Raw genomic sequence first — 19298 nt, 5'->3', positions numbered from 1 at the left:
CCAAAAATCACACCATATCAGGTTGCTCCCAGTCCCAAATGACCAGTCACTTACCCTAGATCATTTGGTACTCCAGATCTTACACCAAAGACAATGCTGGCAGCCAGTTCTATGGTAAACTAAAGATTTATTAGCTGGGAAAAAAGAATGAGAGTTATTGAGAGGATAAAGCAAGTAAAATATATGTACAGCTGAGTCACAGTCTATAATTACAAATACTAGCAGAGATGTAGTAATCTGCCAGTTTCCTAAAAGTCTCTCAGGGCTACCCACAATAACTCTGGGGATCTCCGTCGTCTTGTTCAAAAGTTATTCTGCCCTGTTAGAATTCAAATAGTCCAGAGATGAAGGATCTTTCTTTGAATCCATATTTATAGTCTCGTCACACAGAAGCAAATTGATAGCGTCTCTAAGCATGTGTGCTTTTCCTTTGATGATGATGATCAGTGAGGAATGCAATTAGCTTTTTGACCTCTGACCATCACACATAATGGCTGCTTGCTTTGAAATTAGCATTTTCTGTTAAAGTTCTTAAGTCCTTCATTAGCATTTCACAAGATTTCTGTGATGGGTTATTTAGTTACATGGATACACACAGTGTAAATGTTTGCTATTATAAAAGGAACAGATAAGTGAAAACAATACAAGTAACATTCCACTAGTTTTCATGAAGTTTAAATATCTGAATACACACTCATACATTTAACACTTTGATCTATACTAACACACAAGTAAAGTGTCCTGGGGTTCTGACCTAATATGGCACCTGATTTGCCAGTGTCACAGTGACTAATGACTTTGGCGGCCTTGCTTTTTTGGGTGCCCCAAAAGGGGCCTTATTTTCAGCGGATGAGTGCTTAGCACTGTCTTCAAAATATCAGCCTTATTTTAAGGTTTTGGGCACTCAGAATCACTGGTCACTTTTCATAATGTTGGTACTGGCATGTAAATAACACTCTCATTTAAGTTCAGAGGTTTGTGCTGTTTCCTGTGTTAAACCAAAAGCCAGGTATTTTTGTGATAAGTATTGTCTGGTCTTAAACTCTCTCATACCTAATTAAATCTTATATGCGTGTGGGTGCTGGTATTAGCACATACTTCTCACCCCATTAGCACCTTCCGCCAACCAGAGGAGCTGAATCAGTGGCACCAGAGAATAAAGATGATGACAGACAGACTTACAGACAAAGGAGATATGGGAGGAGGCAAGTTCAGAGTGAAGGACTATATCAGAATTGCAACCTTTGGAGGCCTGCGTCATGAATGGAAGAGAAGCCAATAATTAGGGTGGAGCAGTAGTGACTTCATAGTTAAAATAAAAATTCTGCCGTAACCATATCACTGTAAACTGTTTTTTCTGATAATTATTACAAGACCATACATGTACCTAGTGCTTCCCTTTTGCTGTCATTGACATATCTAAGTAGAAGTGAAGGTGGCACCAGGAAAATTGAAAGTTGTAAATTTAAACAAATGGAGTTATTAACTAACATTCTTAACATAATGCTTATCAGAAACCCTCTCTTTTAAGTTAAAAGGAAGATATGATGAAAGGAAATGATACTTAGGCAGAAAGGGAAGGTAAGAGGTGAATGTAATCCTGGATCATACAAGGCTTAAACAGTCCAGTCAAAAGTAAACATGTAACATATCTTAAGAAAAAGGATGGTCTTTAAGGAATGTCTGAAAAGTGGCCATAAACAAAACATATACATTAAAATTGTCAAAGTATTTGAATTTTCCATATTGGCTTGTTGCAAGTCAGGTTCATGCATACAGAATAATACCACTTAACACTTTTGAATGAGGTGTCTCACTCTTTTTGGAGCCCTTTAGCAACAAATCTGTAATATTTTGGTATTTTGCGGCTCTGATCTTTTGCCTCCTCCATGTACTGATTACTACACTAACAATAGCAAATTCTGTGTTTTATACAGTTTCAAAAGTGACACTTTTCACCACAGAAACTAATATGACCCCATGATTCAGGCAAATGGGTCGGTGGGTTTCCCAACAATAGTTATTATGACAGAAGGTTTCAGGTACTCTGGTCCATGACACTGGTTTCAGCATTCCTCTGACTCAGAGTTAATTGAAGATGATGTACCAACCAAACCAGTTTCCCAACATGTTGTAAACATGGTTGTTCTTGCAAAGGTAAGGGATCAGAAAATGACAATTAGGAGAATAGAAAAATAAGGAGGGTTATGTGAAAATGATTTTCAGCAAAGCTTGAAGCTCTGATCCAGCTCAGTCTCTGTGTTGAAGAACAGCATGTGTGACACAGAAACAAAGCTGTTCCTGTAGACTCTATATTTTTGATGTGCAGAACTGTTTTTTTGAAGAAAAGGGTAAAAAAAAAAATCTTTCCTCAAAAATAATATGCAAAATCAAATTAACTTTTATCCTATATTTACACACGGCATAGCTCAGTGTCTTAATGTAACAGTGATGTCTCCAAAATATCGCAAAAGTCACAACTAATTTACGTCCACATACAGTCTTATCCACAGCTGCATAAGTATGCCTGCTCTTTTAGGTTTCTACAAAAAATTTAAAGTGGAATTAAAGTTGACAACATCAATCTGACATGTTTAGGAGCGACTGTATAACGTGAAGAGGAGGGTACATGCCTTTTTGAGTGTGGGTTGCAATTCATTTCTTGAAACACCTTAAGGGACAAGACTTTCCTCTTCCTTCTTGCAAGAATGTGACAGAGAAGAGGACTTACATATGAAAATGGCATCAATCTAAGGTGGAAATCTGCTGGTTTACAAAATTTATCTCTGATCTACATACTTACACCAATTTTGTGAAATTTTCGTTTGATTTTTAAAAAGCCTTTAAAAAGTGAGGTAAAATCTAGGTTCTGTCAAAGTGAATGGCAAATCTCCAATTGACTTTGATGGGGTCAGGATTTAACTTTTGGAAATGTAATCCAGGTGAAAAACTTGGTAGGTTAGGAGATAAGGTTGGTTGACCAATAAAGACATAACTGAATTTTTAAATTTCCTATATTTGTTTGGAAAAAAATTAAAATACGAGCAATGAAAAATCAAGTTATTGTGAATGACGAACATAAGACATGCTGTACTGGTTTTTTACTCTCTGTATATAAAGAAACAAACAGCAAATTATTCAACAAGACACTAAAATTAATAAAAAATTGTATTAATGAGGCAGCCTTGCCACTGGCAAATTATATACCAATGCAAATGTTACAAATATATTTTGTAGCAAATTGCAAAGAAAATATTTTAATTATGATTACTATTACAATATATATTTTATGCTTCTTATCCTGTCACTGTATTAGTCAAATTACACAAAATCCCAACTCATACAACAGTATATATTTGACATAGTGTTCCTACATTGTTTTAAAAATTTTTACATATTGTTACTCATGGATTAAACAGTACATCAGCAGGGGCCTGGTTCTGCGATATCAAGAGGGGTTTTTTCATTGACTTCAAGCCCCAAAGTACAAACTGTAAATTGGAGTTAAAGCTGCCTCTTGTTAATTAATTTGTATGTCTTACAGAATAATTGCTATCCATTTCTTTATATACATAGTGTAGAAGAATGTTTAAGGTTGTTATGTGCTTGTAATACAACTGTTAATTTTTCATTTAATATCTTTTGGTTTTCAGTGATATCTTCATTGTTCAAGCAATCTTATCTTCCAGCCAATGAAGATTTTTGTCTGGACTAATAATAAATACAGACTAAGAAAATGTAAAGTTCTGGACAGATATTTATAGACATTGGAACTGATCCTCACAACACTTTCCTCGCCTATCACTTGGGGGATGTGGGAGTTAAGGTTGAAGGTAGAAAATAACATACAATAATAGAAGGCTGAGAACTGAACCGGACTGCGGCGGGTAGCGCCAGGCAGATCCACTGCCAGAGACAGAGAGGGTTGTTGTTAATATTCCTCTTGGTTTTACTTTGTTTCAGACTCTGACTTACTCAGATGAGAAGTGCATGCTAGAATTTTGAGTGAAAGCTTCTATCTATGACCTTTATACTTACCCCATGTAACAAACCCTGCTGATTTTGAACCGTGGAATTGATACCCCATATGTACAAGACTCTTATCCCAAGTAGGAAACCTAATGATCTCCACATCTGAAATCCTCCCTCACAATTGACTTACGCATTGGTTGGTCTCTAGTATCAGCCTTCTCGTTTTGCTTGCACTTGGCACCAGAAGGACCCTTAAGAAGACCACCTGCATTGTCTTCAGTTGTCTTAATAAATCTTTATCTGCTGTATCCTGTAACCCCCTGTTTGTATTGTTGGTTTCCATGTGACCTATAGTAAGTGGAAATCCCTAGCATTGCTCAGGATATCCTTTGCTTTTCTTGTCAAATCCTTTGTCCTGGCACCTGGGAGGCAGCAGTAAGCCATTCTGTTCTCGTTCTGAGTCGTTCTAATCAAATTCACAAGACAATCCAAAGCTAATGGGCAAAGCTAGTACTATGAAAAATAATTAAAGTTCTGTAGGCTCTTGGAAAGTTACTAAAATAGAACACACAGAATCAAGTTTAATTGGGATAAATGCAAGAAGAATCTGACACACAGAATCATAGAATCCTGGAACTGGAAGGGACCTTGAGAGACCATCTAGTCCAGTCCCCTGCACTCATGGCAGGACTAAGTATTATCTAGACCATCCCTGACAGGTGTTTGTCTAATCTGCTCTTAAAAATCTCCAATGATGGAGACTCCACAATTTTCCTAGGTAATTTATTCCAGTGCTTAACCACTCTGACAGTTAAGTTTTTCCTAATGTCCAACCTAAACCTCCCTTGCTGCAATTTAAGCCAATTGCTTCTTCTCCTATCCTCAGAGATTAAGAACAACAATTTTTCTTCCTCCTCCTTGTAACAACCTTTTCATATCTGAAAACTGTTATCGTGTCCCCTCTCAGTCGTCTCTTTTCCAGACTAAACAAATCCAATTTTTTCAATCTTCCCTCATAGATCATGTTTTCTAGACCTTTACTCATTTTTGTTGCTCTTCTCCGGACTCTCTCCAGTTTCTCTACATCCTTTCTGAAATGTGGCGCCCACAACTGGACACAATACTCCAATTGAGGCCTAATCAGAGCAGAGTAGAGCAGAAGAATTACTTCTTGTGTCTTGCTTACAACACTCCTGCTAATACATCTCAGAATGATATTTGCATTTTTTGCAACAGCATTACACTGTTGACTCATATTTAGCTTGTGGTCCGCTATGATCCCCAGATCCCTTTCCGCAGTACTCCTTCCTAGGCAGTCATTTCCCATTTTGTACGTGTGCAACTGATTGTTCCTTCCTAAATGGAGTACTTTGTATTTGTCCTTATTGAATTTCATCCTATTTACTTCAGATCATTTCTCCAGTTTGTCCAGATCATTTTGAATTTTAATCCTATCCTCCAAAGCACTTGCAACCCCTCCCAGCTTGGTATTGTCCGCAAACTTTACAAGTGTACTATGTATGCCATTATCTAAATCATTGATGAAGGTATTGAACAGAACCGGACCCAGAACTGATCCCTGCGGGACCCCACTCCTTATGCCCTTCCAGCATGACTGTGAATCACTGATAACTAGTCTCTGGGAATGGTTTTCCAACCAGTTTTGCACCCACCTTATAGTAGCTCCACCTAAGTTGTATTTTCCTAGTTTGTTTATGAGAAGGTCATGTGAGACAGTATCAAAAGCTTTACTAAAGTAAAGATATACCACGTCTGCTGCTTCCCCCTGTCAAAGAAAGCTCTCAGGTTGGTTTGACATGATTTATTTTTGACAAATCCATGCAGACTGATACTTATCACCTTATGTAAAATGGGAGGAAGTTTAGGTATCAAGATTCCAGGTTTCCAGTAAACACTTAAAGGATAATGTAAGAAAGAACTGCAGAGAAGAGGATACTGAGTGTGGTCGGAGTAAATACATTCATTTATGTCATCTATAATATGATAATGCCTTTACAAGGAGAAGTATTCTGTTTAGATGTATTGTTTATGCAGTTAGAAATGGAAAGATCCTATCATATAGTCCATTGCCTTTAAAGGGAAGTTGTAGGACTAGGGAAGGGATTGTTCTTCCTGTATAGCACTAAGGACATCTGGGACAATGCATGAAGTTTAGGGTTCCATGACATATAAAAATTGTTAAAGATAAAATTGATAGAAAATTGGACCTAGTTTAAGAGCTGAATTTATGCATCATTTACAGGAATTTATGCATCATGACTAAGGGGTGACATAATCACTGTCAGTAAATACCTGCCAAAAATTAACACAAAGTGGATCGGGCGGGACCTAATGTGCATAAATGAGCAGGGGGGAAAGTTTTAAAATGTATGATGATGTTTTTAGTAATACGTACATTGACTTTTAAACATCTGAGGTCCCCGGAGCTGCTACTGAGAATGGGGGCTACATTCTCTGTTATGTTTTAAAAGGGAGAACTTGTAGCTGTTTAGCCATAAAAAGTTTTATAACCATGAGGTCAGTTTGACAATGGAGTGACATCAAGTATGTCTATTTGGCAGGTTAAACTGCAGATAACACTGATGGAGATTCTGTGGAGACCTCAGTTCCCTCCTATAGTTATAGAGGGGGATAAGCCTGTGGCAATTGCCAGACTTGATCCCGTCCTCGAGAATGGCCAGTACCTGAAATCCCACAGTAGGCAGCTATGGTGTAGTCTGCCATCATGAAATGCTCATCCTAATCCCCAGTAGAGTTGATTTAAACCTTGAAGCAGGCGGGTTTATATCCCTTCCAAAATTCGTTAGCATTAACTATTATAACAACGAAATCCTTGTTATCTGTGTAAATGTTCAATCCTTCTTTGAATATTACTAAATTCTAGGCCTTAATGACATGCTGTGGCAATGAGTTCCAATCTTATTATGCAGTATGTGTAAAAATATTTCCTTTGATCAGTTTTGACTTTCCCACCTTTCAAATTTCATTGAATGTCCCTTGTCCTTGCATTATGACACAGGGCAAACAGAAGTTCTCTATTTCAGTCTATAGACTGTCTTTCGCCCATCTATTATTTTATCTATTTTTATAATGTTCCTGCTTATTTCTCTTCTTTCTAAAGCAAGCAATCTCAGTCTTTTCAGTCTCTCTTCATATGTGAATTTTTCCAAGCACTTAATTTTTCTTGCCACTCTTCTGTGAACCTGCTCGAATTCTGCAATATCCTTTTTGGGATGAAATGACCCATATTGCACACACTATTTCAAATGAGGGGGAACCATTATGGGATGGAGAACACTGCATTCTGGGAAGTTGACCCCATGCTCCCAGTCACCCCTGCATGACTTGTTTTTGTCCCGTCAGCATTTGCAAAAACTTCCCAAAACAGCCTGCTCTGGATGGTGGCTATTTGCACAGTATGATACTCACCCCTGGTGCACTGTTCTTGGTGAGGACGCGCACCAACGACACAAGGAGCAAAGTAGGCACACGCACAAAAGCTATGTAATACCTCCTGTGGCTCTATGCCGACATAAGTTAGGTCAGCAAAATTGTGTAGTGTTGGCATGGCCATAGTCAGAGAGAGTCCTTGGTCAGAGCTTAGGGCGTATCTACATTTAAAATGCTACAGCGGCACAGCTGCTTTGCTGCAGGTTTGCCGCTGTAGTACTTCAGTGTAGACACTACTTATGCTGATGGGAGGGCTTCTCCCATCAGTGTAGGTCAGTGGTTCTCAGAAAGGGGCCCGTGAACCCCTGGGGGTACGCAGACATCTTCCGGGGGTACATCAGCTCATCTAGCTATTTGCCTAATTTTACAACACGCCACGTAAAAAGTACTAGTGAAGTCAGTACGAACGAAAATTTCATACAGACAATGACATGTTTATACTGCTCTATATACTATACACTGAAATGTAAGTACAATATTTATATTCCAGTGGATTTATTTTATAATTATATGGTAAAAATTAGAAAGGAAGCAATTTTTCAGTAATAGTGTGCTGTGACACTTTTGTATTTTTATGTCTGATTTTGTAAGCAAGTAGTTTTTAAGTGAGGTGAAACTTGAGGGTACGCAAGAGAAAACAGACTCCTGAAAGGGGTGCAGTAGTCTGGAAAGGCTGAGAGTCACTGATGTAGGTAATCTACCTCCACCTCCCCAAGAGGCGGTAACTAGGTCTACACCAAGAATTAGATTGGTACAGCTGTGTTTCTCAGGGGTGTGAACAAGCCAATGTAAGTTCTTAGGGTATACCAGGGTTAGAGTCTCAGGCCTTGTCTCTACACTCAAGTTTTGCAGTTTAATTATGCTGGCATAGTTATACCCCGCTATTGCAGATGCAATTATATGAGTATTAAAGTACTTATATTGGAAGAGCTTATTCTGGTTTGAAACATAAATGCATTATGAGTGTAGATGCACTGCTGTGGATTAGTTTGCATTGAGTTAGGCTCTGTCAATTGAAGTTGATAATACAGACATACCTCATAATGCAGGATATTAGGTGGTGCCCTCTGAACTATGGTAAAGGAACTCTAGAAGTTGCATCAAGAAAGTTAGCGCCATCCAAGCAATGCAGAAAATTACCACCTGCCTAGGACAGCTTCAATACAATACAGAGAGAGGTGGACCCAAATTTAGAGGCCTCATGCCTCCAGGAGAGGCACCTTGTACTCACTGCCTGACCTCTGTGAGGGACAACTACCTGAAGCTTCTGGAGCCACCCTTTCTCTCATGATGCTTCTTGCTCCCTTTTCAAAGCACACAGATGAGATTGCACCATGTCTTTGTTTTTTGTGACAGCAGAAGGTTTATTTGTTAAATGTTAACGTGTGAAAAAAGTATAAGGTAAAAGCCTAGGTGTGCTGTTTTGCCCTCCTTAGAAAGAAGCAATCCCCTCCCAAAGAAGATGTCAGTTTAAAAGTCTACATTGGGTTTTGTGTTTAAATCAGCATTCCTGACTTTCCTTATTAAGTCACTTATATCAAACCTCATATTATTTTGTCCCTAAGTCACCCTGTGTATTCACTGAGGACGGCTGCCTTATAAGAGGCTCCTCATCCCTTAATGAAAAATCATAAAGCTTCTAGAAATTTTTAAATGTTTATGCAATTAATGCCTTACACATTCTTTCTCAAGTACTGTATATAATAAAGTACACTCCAGCCAAGCCCCTTGAGAGAATTACAGACTGGGGTTTATGTGAGCTCAGTGTAAATTATTCTCTGCCTTAATTTACAGACGTCCACTTGGACACTTTTTCAGCAGAATCAAGTAAGTGTGAAAATGACTGTCTTTTATTAAGAGCAAAGATTTGGAAATGCGGTGTTATTAAATTACTGGAATCCAGTGCTGAGGAACCATTTATTCATTTTGCTACCTTGAATATGAACAAATGAAGAATATGAATGAAAGGCTCTCTGAGAGCCAAAAGAAACATTTTAGACAGTTGTTTGGAATAGAGAGGTGTTTTAAAATAGTGGGCATTAGAAAGGGGAATATACCTGCAGGTCCTATTTAGTAATTTTTTTATCATCAAATGTGGCAAGATTTCTGAAGGCTCACACAAACAGGCATATCTTTATCTTCTTGGGGAATGAGATCCATTCTAGGTTCTGCTTGCTCTGACTTCTTCATTGCACTCAGGATTGCATAAAAAGAAATCTTTTATTATTAGGTTCCCGACAGCACTGCTCCCTAGGCCACATTGTGCACTGAGGTAGCACTATTAGGGGAGTTGGAGCCAGAGCAGAGAAGGAGCTTTTCAAGCATAGAGACACTGGGCACCCCCATCTCCCTGTCATCTCCCCTGTCACAGGCTACTTAATACAGCCTCCTTCCCTAACAGCCCTACTCCTGCCCAGGCCTACACACATGCCTATGTTCCCCTCCCTTCCCTGTCTGCACAGCCCCATTCTTTCTCCCTGCCCCACTTTCCACTGCTCGGAAGATGCAAAACTATTGTAAATCCAGTTTAACTGACTGATATACTGTATGAATCTGCCCAGTGAATTTGTCCCTAAAAGTTAAAATAGAAAATTGATTTCAGGTTGATACTACAACTCTTCAGAATATTAGCACTTGCACATGGTAGCATTCCCTTTGAGTTCCTTGTTTGAAGTTCATACATGACATCTTTAGTAATTTGAAAAAAAAGCCAGACATTTCCAGACAAACCCTTCATTAAAATGGGGTTAAGGTTAGAAGTATACATAAGTAATCTAAGGGTAAAAACATTATGGAGATGTGGTAACTATCCCAAAACAAAGCCTTACAGAGCCAGAAATGTCAGAGTTAAGGTTGCACTTAAAAGAAATCCAAGCATAAGTGAGCTGTAGCTCACGAAAGCTTATGCTCAAATAAATTGGTTAGTCTCTAAGGTGCCAAAAGTACTCCTTTTCTTTTTGCGAATACAGACTAACACGGCTGCTACTCTGAAACCAAGTATGTTAAGGTATGGGAATGCACAGTTAAGATACCCGAAATCCTTATCTCTGTCCTGTAGTCACACCAGGAGGGAAGGAATTTTTTTTTTTTTAACCAACCTAATATGTCTTTAAAAATCTGGCTAATCTAATCTGAAACCTCAAACACTAAAATGCATGATTGTAATTGCATGGGTGTTGAATGGGGTCAATGGAGGATAGAGTTAAGGTTGTTTGGGTGTCCTAAGTGCACATTTCGAAATCTAACACGTTGAATTTCTTTTAACTTTAACCTTTAATTTTAATGTCCTGGCTCTGTAATACTTGTGTTTGGAATAATTACACCATCCCTGTAATGTTTTATGCTCTTAAATTACTGATGTGGTACTATGTAGTGTAGTTGTAGTCATGTCAGTCCCAGGATATTAGAGAGACAAGGTGGCTGAGGTAATATCTTTTATTGGACTAACTTCTGTTGGTGGGAGCGACAAGCATTCCAGACACAGCTCTTCTGCATGTCTGGAAAAGGTCCTCCTAGCATCACAGCTAAATGCAATGTGGAACAGATCGTAGTTAGCACATATTGTAAGAGACTATTCAAAGTAGAGTGGCTGTTAACACCTCTGCAGTCATAGGACAAAGAGAGGTTTCAGAGTAACAGCCGTGTTAGTCTGTATTCGCAAAAAGAAAAGGAGTACTTGTGGCACCTTAGAGACTAACCAATTTATTTGAGCATAAGCTTTCGTGAGCTACAGCTCACTTCATTGGATGCACGAAAACTTATGCTCAAATAAATTGGTTAGTCTCTAAGGTGCCACAAGTACTCCTTTTCTTTTTAGGACAAAGAGAGGGGTTAGTGGGTTCCAGATCGTTGTAATAAATCACAAATCCAGTGTCTCTGTTCAGTCCATGATTGTTAGTGTCTAGCAGAATGATGAATTTAAGCTTCCAGGCTCATCTTTTGCACATGTTGTGCCGGTTTACTTTGAGAATGAGGACTGATAGATCAGTGATTGCTTTGTGAAAAGTGTTTGCCCACAGGTGATAGGGTGTTTTTGTCTTTTATCATTTTCCTGTGTGAGTTCATTTGAGAGCATTGTGATTTTCTGGTTTTACCCACGTAGTTGTTATTGGGGCATCTAGTGCACTGCATAAGGTACACCTCATGTGCTAGGCAGGCATAGGACCCATGGATCTTGAAAGGTGTTTTGTGGGTGATGTTGATCATTTTAGCAGTGGAGATACGTCTGCAGGTTTTGCATCTATTCTGGCAGGGTCTAGTGTCGCTTTGAGTTGGTGTGTACTGCTTTATGGGGAGTTTGCTTCTGATGATGAGCTTGGAGAGGTTGGCGGGGAGGGGTTGTTTGAAGGTCAGAAATGGGAGTTCATGAAATATTTCTTTCAGGACGGGGTCCCCATCAAGTATGGGTTGTTGTTGTTTGATGATACCCCGTATGGTTTCCTGTGTGGGGTAGCAGGTGACAACTAGGGGTGTGTGGTCAGAGGGGATATTATTTCTGTATTGAAGCAGGCCCTCTAACAGTATTTGGGTGGCCCATTCCATGATGAGATCTACTTCTCTGGTGGAGTGTGCTTGTTTGGTGAAGGCAGTTTTAAGTGTGTTAAGGTGCAGATCTTGGACTTTCTCCTCATAGCATATTCTGTGGTATCTGAGAGCCTGGCTGTAGACATAACAGATTTCTTAGTGTGTTTGGAGTGGTTACTGGATCTGTGAAGGTAGGTGTGGTGAGCCGTGGGTTTCTTGTATATGGTTGTCTGTAGGGTTCCATTGCTGAAGCTGAATGTGGTGTCCAGGAAGCTGATGCTAGTGTGGGAGTGTTCCACAGAGAGTTTAATGGATGGGGTGGTGATTGTTTTAAACTGTGGTGGAAATCCATGAGGGAGTTTAAGCTGTCGGTCCAGAGGATGAAAATATTATCAGTGTATCTCAGGTATATCATTGGTTTTGTGGTGCATTTGTCTTGAAATTCTTCTTCAAGGTGGCCCATGAAGAGGTTGGCATATTGGGGAGCAGTCCTAGTATCCCTGGCTGCTCCCATGGTTTGGATAAAGTGTTGTTGAATGGAAAGTTGCTGTTGGTGAAGCTGAAATGGATGAATTTGGCAATGTGTGTTGGTGTGGATATCTGAGTGTTCTCCATTGTCTTGTAAATATTTGAGGCAGGCAGGTATGCTGTCATTCTGAGAGTTGTTGTTGTATAGGGAAGTGACATCCCTGATGATGAGGACAGTGTTCTGAGGGAGCAAGTTAATACTGTGGAGTTTGTGGAGGAAGTCAATTATGATGTGGAGGAAGCTGGCCCTTTTGTGATGTGGTACTGTCAGCCTTAACTCCATTTTAGCGTTGTTTTTTGTCTGGAAGTTGCTGGAGAGCACATATCAGCATGTATAAGGAAGAACTATAGTTGTACTACTTTTATAGATTCTTTCATTCACAGATCTCAAGTGCTTTACAAATGTTACTGGACATCTCAACACTCCTGTGAAATGAGAGTTTTGTGATGTGCATTTTACAGATGCGGAAAAACGCAGGTGCAGAGCGGCCAAGTGATGGGGAAAAGTGAAGGTGCAGAGAGGCAAAGTGATGTACCCAAAGTCATATAGTGAGTTGGGGAGAGTTAGGGAGTGAAATCTGATTCCATTCCTCTTTTCTTGCCACTAGCATTGTGTGGTCATGCTAATGTGAAATACATTTCCCTTTTCTTACATTTTACGTTTTTGGGATTTTTTTTTTTTTTGTTCTGGTTAATTCCAGATGCTTGCAGAACAGGATATTTTATTGCCCACAACAGTTTTACTTTCTGTTCATTTCTCCCAGGTAAACGCAAAGCATTGAAGTTGAATTTTGCAAATCCACCTTTCAAATCCACAGCAAGATTTACTCTCAATACGTCTGGAGTTCCTTTCCAAAATCCTCACATGTGAGTATAAAATCAAGGCTCCACTGATGAAACAATTCTGAAATTATTCTTCTAACATGTAATGTTAATTTAAAGGTAGTTTCATTGCTTCAGTTATATTATAGACTGTTCAAAGAAATGCTAGTTTGAATCAGTGTAAAAGGGTTTGTTTTAATGATTTTTAATAAATTTGAAAAAGGATAAGCTAGGACTCTTCCTGTCTTAAATTGGGGCTACTGCCTTTCAGGATTGGACAGAGAGCTGTCACTTAAATTATAGCTGATACACACGCAGATTGTGCCTATACCTAATTTCCAGTTCTGTTCACTGTCATTTTCCTGTCTCTCTATTTAGTGCTTATTGCTTTTCATTACAGACAAGTTCTTGTTCCTATGTTTACTTGTGAAAGACATATAAATGTGATACACCATGTAGCCCTAAAATGAAAGTAGTAGACTGAAGAATGTAATTTTACCAAAATCCATATCTTGGGGAATTACTTAGTGACTAGATCTCACCGAATTTCCAAGCAAGATAGTCAGGGATAGCTTTATGTAAAAGTTGAATGTAAGTGGAGAACAGAACTGCTTCTGACATTAGACATGATAAAATGTCACAGAAAATATTAGCTTTGTATCCTCAGATCCACCAATCTGGATTGATGGGTGACCCACCCACAACCTGTAAGTGTGGCAGAGCTCAGCTAGTGTGCAAAGATGTCCCTAATTTTTCCTCTTCAGGTTTCTTTACCAGATATCAAGAGTTTTGCCAAAGGCGAGTCTCAGAGATTGTCCCTGAAGTTTCCCCAGCTGTCTGTGGTGCTCCTGGACTCTTTGGTGGTGTTTTTGTTTTTAATATGCTTCTGCTTTGCATGTTGCTGCACCCTCCCTTTAGCTCAGTGCCTTCTACTTCCCCAGAATATATTCCCTGAGATTTGTTCCTGTCTCTGGTAGCTCCCTCTGTTTTGGAGCTTTTTGAGCAAGTTTCAGCTGAGTTAGGAAAATATTTCTGATACCCAAGTAGCCAGTGCTGGTAGGTGAAAAATATAGAAACTTCCTGTGAGCACTTCAGCAGATCTCAGGGACATCATCCTCCCAGAACCAGGATAGAGGTTTCCAGCTCTCTTTTCCTTAAAATGCCCTACACTTAGGGGCCATTCTCTCTCTCCCCTTTTAAGCACAAACAGATTGTGTCATTGGCTGGAGGATTCCAGAATTTTCCAGTTAGTCAGTCTCTTTATATCTGATGATTTTTCACAGGAGGTTACCTTGGAGCCTTTCCTTTTTTCAGGCCTCTCTCTCCACCCTGCTTCATAAAGTATTCAGTCTCCCCTAGTGGGTCATCTCTAGTGACTTGCCTTCACAGTGTACCTATTTCCAGTGGTCTCTGTCTTGGAGTCTATCTGGGAAATAGTGGTTCCTGTCAAGCATGGAAGAATCTTCTGCCTGAAGCCGTGACATCTTAAGTTCCATATTTATGCAAGTGACTCCGGTCACATTGCTCTTTAGTAAGTACTACTCTGGTGATGTGGGCATTGCAGTTGTGAAGGGGGCTGGAGACCAGGATGTTCGCTAGGATAATTGGTTCTCTGGAGCACAGTGAATTTGGGCTTGTTCTGGGTTAGATACAGTGTTAAACTAACAGAAGGTAAAGATGGTACGATGTGTGTCTGCTAAGATGGTGTCTGCTTTTTCTGTTTGAAGGGTGGATTAGCTCATTTTTATAGACTCAGAGAGGTGTGTGACCTGTCTTATCACGAATTGTGTTTCAGGATTGTTTCTTGCTGTGGGTGGCCTGGACAAGCTGAGAGAACATCTTTTTTTATCCTTGTGCTCTTTATGGTTGTCCTTTCTGGGTTCTGTTTTTCAAAGACAACACTCTTGTCTTTTGCTTGTACTCCTTGCCCAGTTCCAGAGGTCCGTGCTCCTCTAGACACTGATGGGGGCTACAGCATGTGACTGCAAATGCGCTTTTCCCTCTGTGGAGAGGCCTCTCCAGTCCCTGAGATGGGTTGGAACTGTTTTTCTCTCTTTTGATGAGAAAGATTGCTGGATGATTGATTTGGATTGGATATTTCAGACCATTTGGCTCCCATTTTTCAAGGGCCATTCTGACTGAGGTTGTTTTCTATTTATTATGTTGCTGCTTCTTCTACAAGCCTTGTGGATTGAGTGGTGTTGGGCTTTTTGGTTTCATATGTCAGTGCTGGCTCAGCACAGTAATGCTGACCTCCCTGTCTTGATGGGTTTTGCTGTATACATCCCGTTGGTCCAGATGGGTGGATCTGAAGATACAGAGAGGTTAATTTCTCACATGAAATTTAGGTTTCTGTGACTTGGATCCACCAATCCGGAGGCTGTCCCACTGTATCTGCCTCCAAAAGGGCAGAATTTGGTATTGTCAAATTATTCTTTTACCTTTTTCTTCTCTGAGCTCTGGAAATAACTTATGGGAAGCTGAGAGGAAGCGGTTAGTAGTGACCAACAGGTGCCACAAAATGTAATTGCCTATTAGTTGTGTTCTGCTTGATTGACAGGTTGTGATCGGGGAACTGATCAGGCTGGATTGGTGGATTTTCAGGTAAGAAATTGTGGTTTCTTATTATGCAAATGGAGAGATGGGTAATGAATGGGGTTTTCTGTTCTGTTGAGGCCTTTGACAGGAAGGAGGAAGTGTCCGTATAAATTCTGCTACTGAAACAAAGACGCCACTACAGAAGAGGTGACCAAAGTATATTCCACAGGCCAAATGTGTCCTTCAGAATTTCACAGTGTAGCCTGAAGTCACTTTATATTTCATGCAGAGGAGAACCATCCAAAGACCACAGTTCTCAACAAGCAGTGCTCTCCATATTGAGCCAAATGATCTGACAGAGCTGCCTGCTGGCTTTTAAAGTCTTTGTGGGCCATAGCTCTACTAAATATGAGGATGGCTGCAACCCAGTCCATTTATTATGCAGCCTAGGTGTGGCCCTCCTACTCCTGCCAGTGGGCAGAGATTAGCCCCCTTCCCCCACACTCTCCATCTGTGAGCTCTTCTTGTCATCTTACTTGTTGAAAAAAATGGAGACCAGTGTGAAAAAATAGAATCCGAGATAACCTCGAGTTAGGAGCAGAGTTTTAGTTTCTGTGATTCTGAGGCAGAGCAGTAGCCATGTGCATTGGCTAAGTGGTGCCAGAGGGAGGGGAAAGATCAGCACTAAACCAGCTGGAAGTGCTTCAAGTAGAGATTTGAGGTACACAGGGAAGCTTCCATAGTGACAGCTGTGTTGTGCCTGGCTCAGTTCACTGTGATTAGCCAATCATTTCCTTTAATAGTAAATAAACATCTCAATTTTTTTAAAGTAAGTTTTTTTGGGGCAGTTTTAGTATGTGACCTGGGGTAAAATTGTCAAAAGTGACCTTACGTCAGATTTTTAGAGGTATTTAGGTGCCTAACTACCTTTAAAAATATGCGCTGTAGGCATTTAGGAGCCTAACCCCGAGACTCTATGTGTGGTGATAGAGGAATCACACACACTCACCTCCCAGCACATTGGAGCAGTCAGTCAGTGTATCTCTGCGGGAGTTATGCTCCATTACAAGGGACCGGAAAGTTGAAAGAAGAGGATGTTGATTAACTAAATACCCTGTGCACCTGCTCAGTACAGAAAATGGAGGGTAACATCCATTTGTGTCAGTGGCAAAACTTCCATTGACTTCAGCGGGGCTATGATTTCACCCTCAACATTTTCTAAATTTGGGGTAAATCTGTTAAGATCTGGGCGGGAGTTAGACTCACCTTTAAATAAAAGCCTGACTCAGAGTGACTTGGACTGAGATTATAAACTGGGATGTATTTCAAAACAAAGCCTTAACCAGTCTGCAACTTGGCTCCCTGAACACCCACTCCTACATGATCCCAGAAGGCAACACCACCTTAATGTAGTCACCGGAGGGAGGGGAGAAGTCTTCACCTCTGAACCTTACTTGGTCTGACAGAACCTGGATTTTAACTTGAGGGCAGAGGGTGCAGCGCATCTGAAATATCAGGCTCCTATTGAGTAGCTGGATGCAATTGGAGGTTACTTTTTGAAGTATCTTTGTGTTTGTTGGGTTAATCTCCCATGGACAATTCATACTGTGGATTTCGTTTTTAAAAACTTTCTTCCTCTGAATAAAGGGCCCGTGGCTGTGAGGCTTGGGTGCTTCTGAGAAATCAAGTTAATTGCCCTTGTTCTGGATGACATTGGTGTGGCTGCTTTATGGGAAGGTCCAGACTGGAGGATGTCAATGTGAAGCATCTAATACAGTAGTCTCTAACCTTTTTACGCAGAAGATCACTTTTTGAATTTAAGTTCAACCCAGGATCTGCCCTGCCCCTTCCCCAAAGCTCTGCCTCCTCCCTCTATTGCTCGCTCTCCCCCACCCTTACTCATTTTCACTGGGCTGGGGCAGGGGGTTGGGGTTCGGGAGGGGGTGTGGGCTCTGGGCTGGGGATGAGGGTTCGGAGTGTGGGAGGGGGCTCCGGGCTGAGCCTGGGGCAGGGGGTTGGGGTGCAGGAGGGGGTGAGGGGTGCAAGCCCTGGGAAGGAGTTTGGGTGCAGGAGGGAGCTTTGGGCTGGGGCAGAGTGTTGGGGTGCAGAAGGGGGTGATGGATGCAAGCTCTGTGAGGGAGTTTGGGTGCAGGAGGGGGCTCCGGGCTGGGCAGAGTGTTGGGGTGCAGAAGGGGGTGATGGATGCAAGCTCTGTGAGGGAGTTTGGGTGCAGGAGGGGGCTCCGGGCTGGGCAGAGTGTTGGGGTGCAGGAGGAGTTGCGGTGTGCAGGCTCTGGGAGGGAGTTTGTGTACAGAGGGAGCTCTGGGCTGGGGCAGAATGTTTGGGTGCAGAAGGGGGTGAGGGGAGCAAGCTCTGTGAGGGAGTTTTGGTGCAGGAGGGGGCTCTGGGCTGGGGCAGAGTGTTGGGGTGAAGGATGGGGTTTGGGGTGCTGGCTCTGGGAGGGGGCTCTGGGCTGGGGAAGGTGCTTGGGGTGCAGGAGGGGGTTCAGGGTGCAGGAAAGGGAATGGGGTGCTGGCTCTGGGAGGTGGCTCAGGGCTGGAGCAGGGGTTTGGGGTTGAGGAGGGGATTCAGGGTGCAGGAGGGGGTTCAGGGTGCTGGCTCCAGGAGGGGGCTCAGGGCTGGGGCAGGGGGTTGGGGTGCAGACTCTTGCCAGGCAGCACTTACCTTGGCTGGCTCCTGGTCAGTGACGCAGTGGGGCTAAGGTAGGCTCCCTGCCTGCCCCAGCCCCATGCTGCTCCCGGAAGGGGCCAATGCATCCCTGCAGCCCCTAGGTGGGGCTGGGGACATGTGGCTCCATGCACTGCCCCTCTCTGCAGGCACCCTCCCCGCAGTTACCAATGGCCACAGTTCCCCATTCCCGGCCAATTGGAGCTGCGGGGTCGGTGCTTGCAGGCAGGAGCAGCACGCGGAGACCCTTGCCCCCCTGGCCACAGGGGCGTGCTGGCTGTTTCTGGGAGCGGCGTGGGGCTGGAACAGGCAGGGAGCCTGCCTTCATGGCAGCCCCGCTACACCGCCGGAATTTTAGCAACCGGAGATCACAATTGACTGGGAGAGTGTCTAGGATCAATGAGTCGATCGCGATGGACCGGTTTGTGACTGCTGTTCTAATGGAAGGGATTAGAGTGGAGGATTTTAGAGTGAAGATGGATTCTAGTTCTTACTACTGTACATGGCTACTGGATCATGAGTAGGGCTCCGTGTCTGTCACGCAGGTCGTGGAAGTCACAGATTCTGTGACTTTCCACAACCTCTGTGACTTCTGCAGCAGCCAGTGTAGCTGATACCAGGGCCACCTGCTTAGATGGCCCCGAGGCCAGCCATACAGGCCGCTGCTGGAGCGACATTGGGGCTAGTTGTGCTGGCTGCTGCTCAGGCAGGCCCAGGCAGCTGGTCCTGGGGACTGCCTGAGCAGCAGTCGGTGC

General features: G+C 42.0%; 1 protein-coding gene across 15 annotated transcripts in view; it reads left to right on the top strand.

Annotated features, from left to right (window-relative positions):
• Positions 1 to 19298, top strand: part of MAP2K4 (mitogen-activated protein kinase kinase 4) — a 168017-nt gene that overhangs the window by 68094 nt on the left and 80625 nt on the right. For 8 of the 15 annotated variants that reach the window (XM_077833809.1, XM_077833813.1, XM_077833817.1 and 5 more), the window contains one exon: positions 13260 to 13362. In XM_077833809.1, coding sequence (XP_077689935.1) covers positions 13260 to 13362 — 103 coding nt within the window. Of the gene's footprint in view, positions 1 to 9237; positions 9271 to 11317; positions 13045 to 13259; positions 13363 to 19298 lie in introns of those variants that run through there. The other 7 variants (XM_077833812.1, XM_077833808.1, XM_077833810.1 and 4 more) reach the window with 2 other exon arrangements.

This window comes from Eretmochelys imbricata, chromosome 14 (assembly GCF_965152235.1).
Source record: "Eretmochelys imbricata isolate rEreImb1 chromosome 14, rEreImb1.hap1, whole genome shotgun sequence".
Lineage (NCBI taxonomy): Eukaryota > Metazoa > Chordata > Testudines > Cheloniidae > Eretmochelys > Eretmochelys imbricata.
This window is presented reverse-complemented; position numbering and strand designations above follow the sequence as displayed.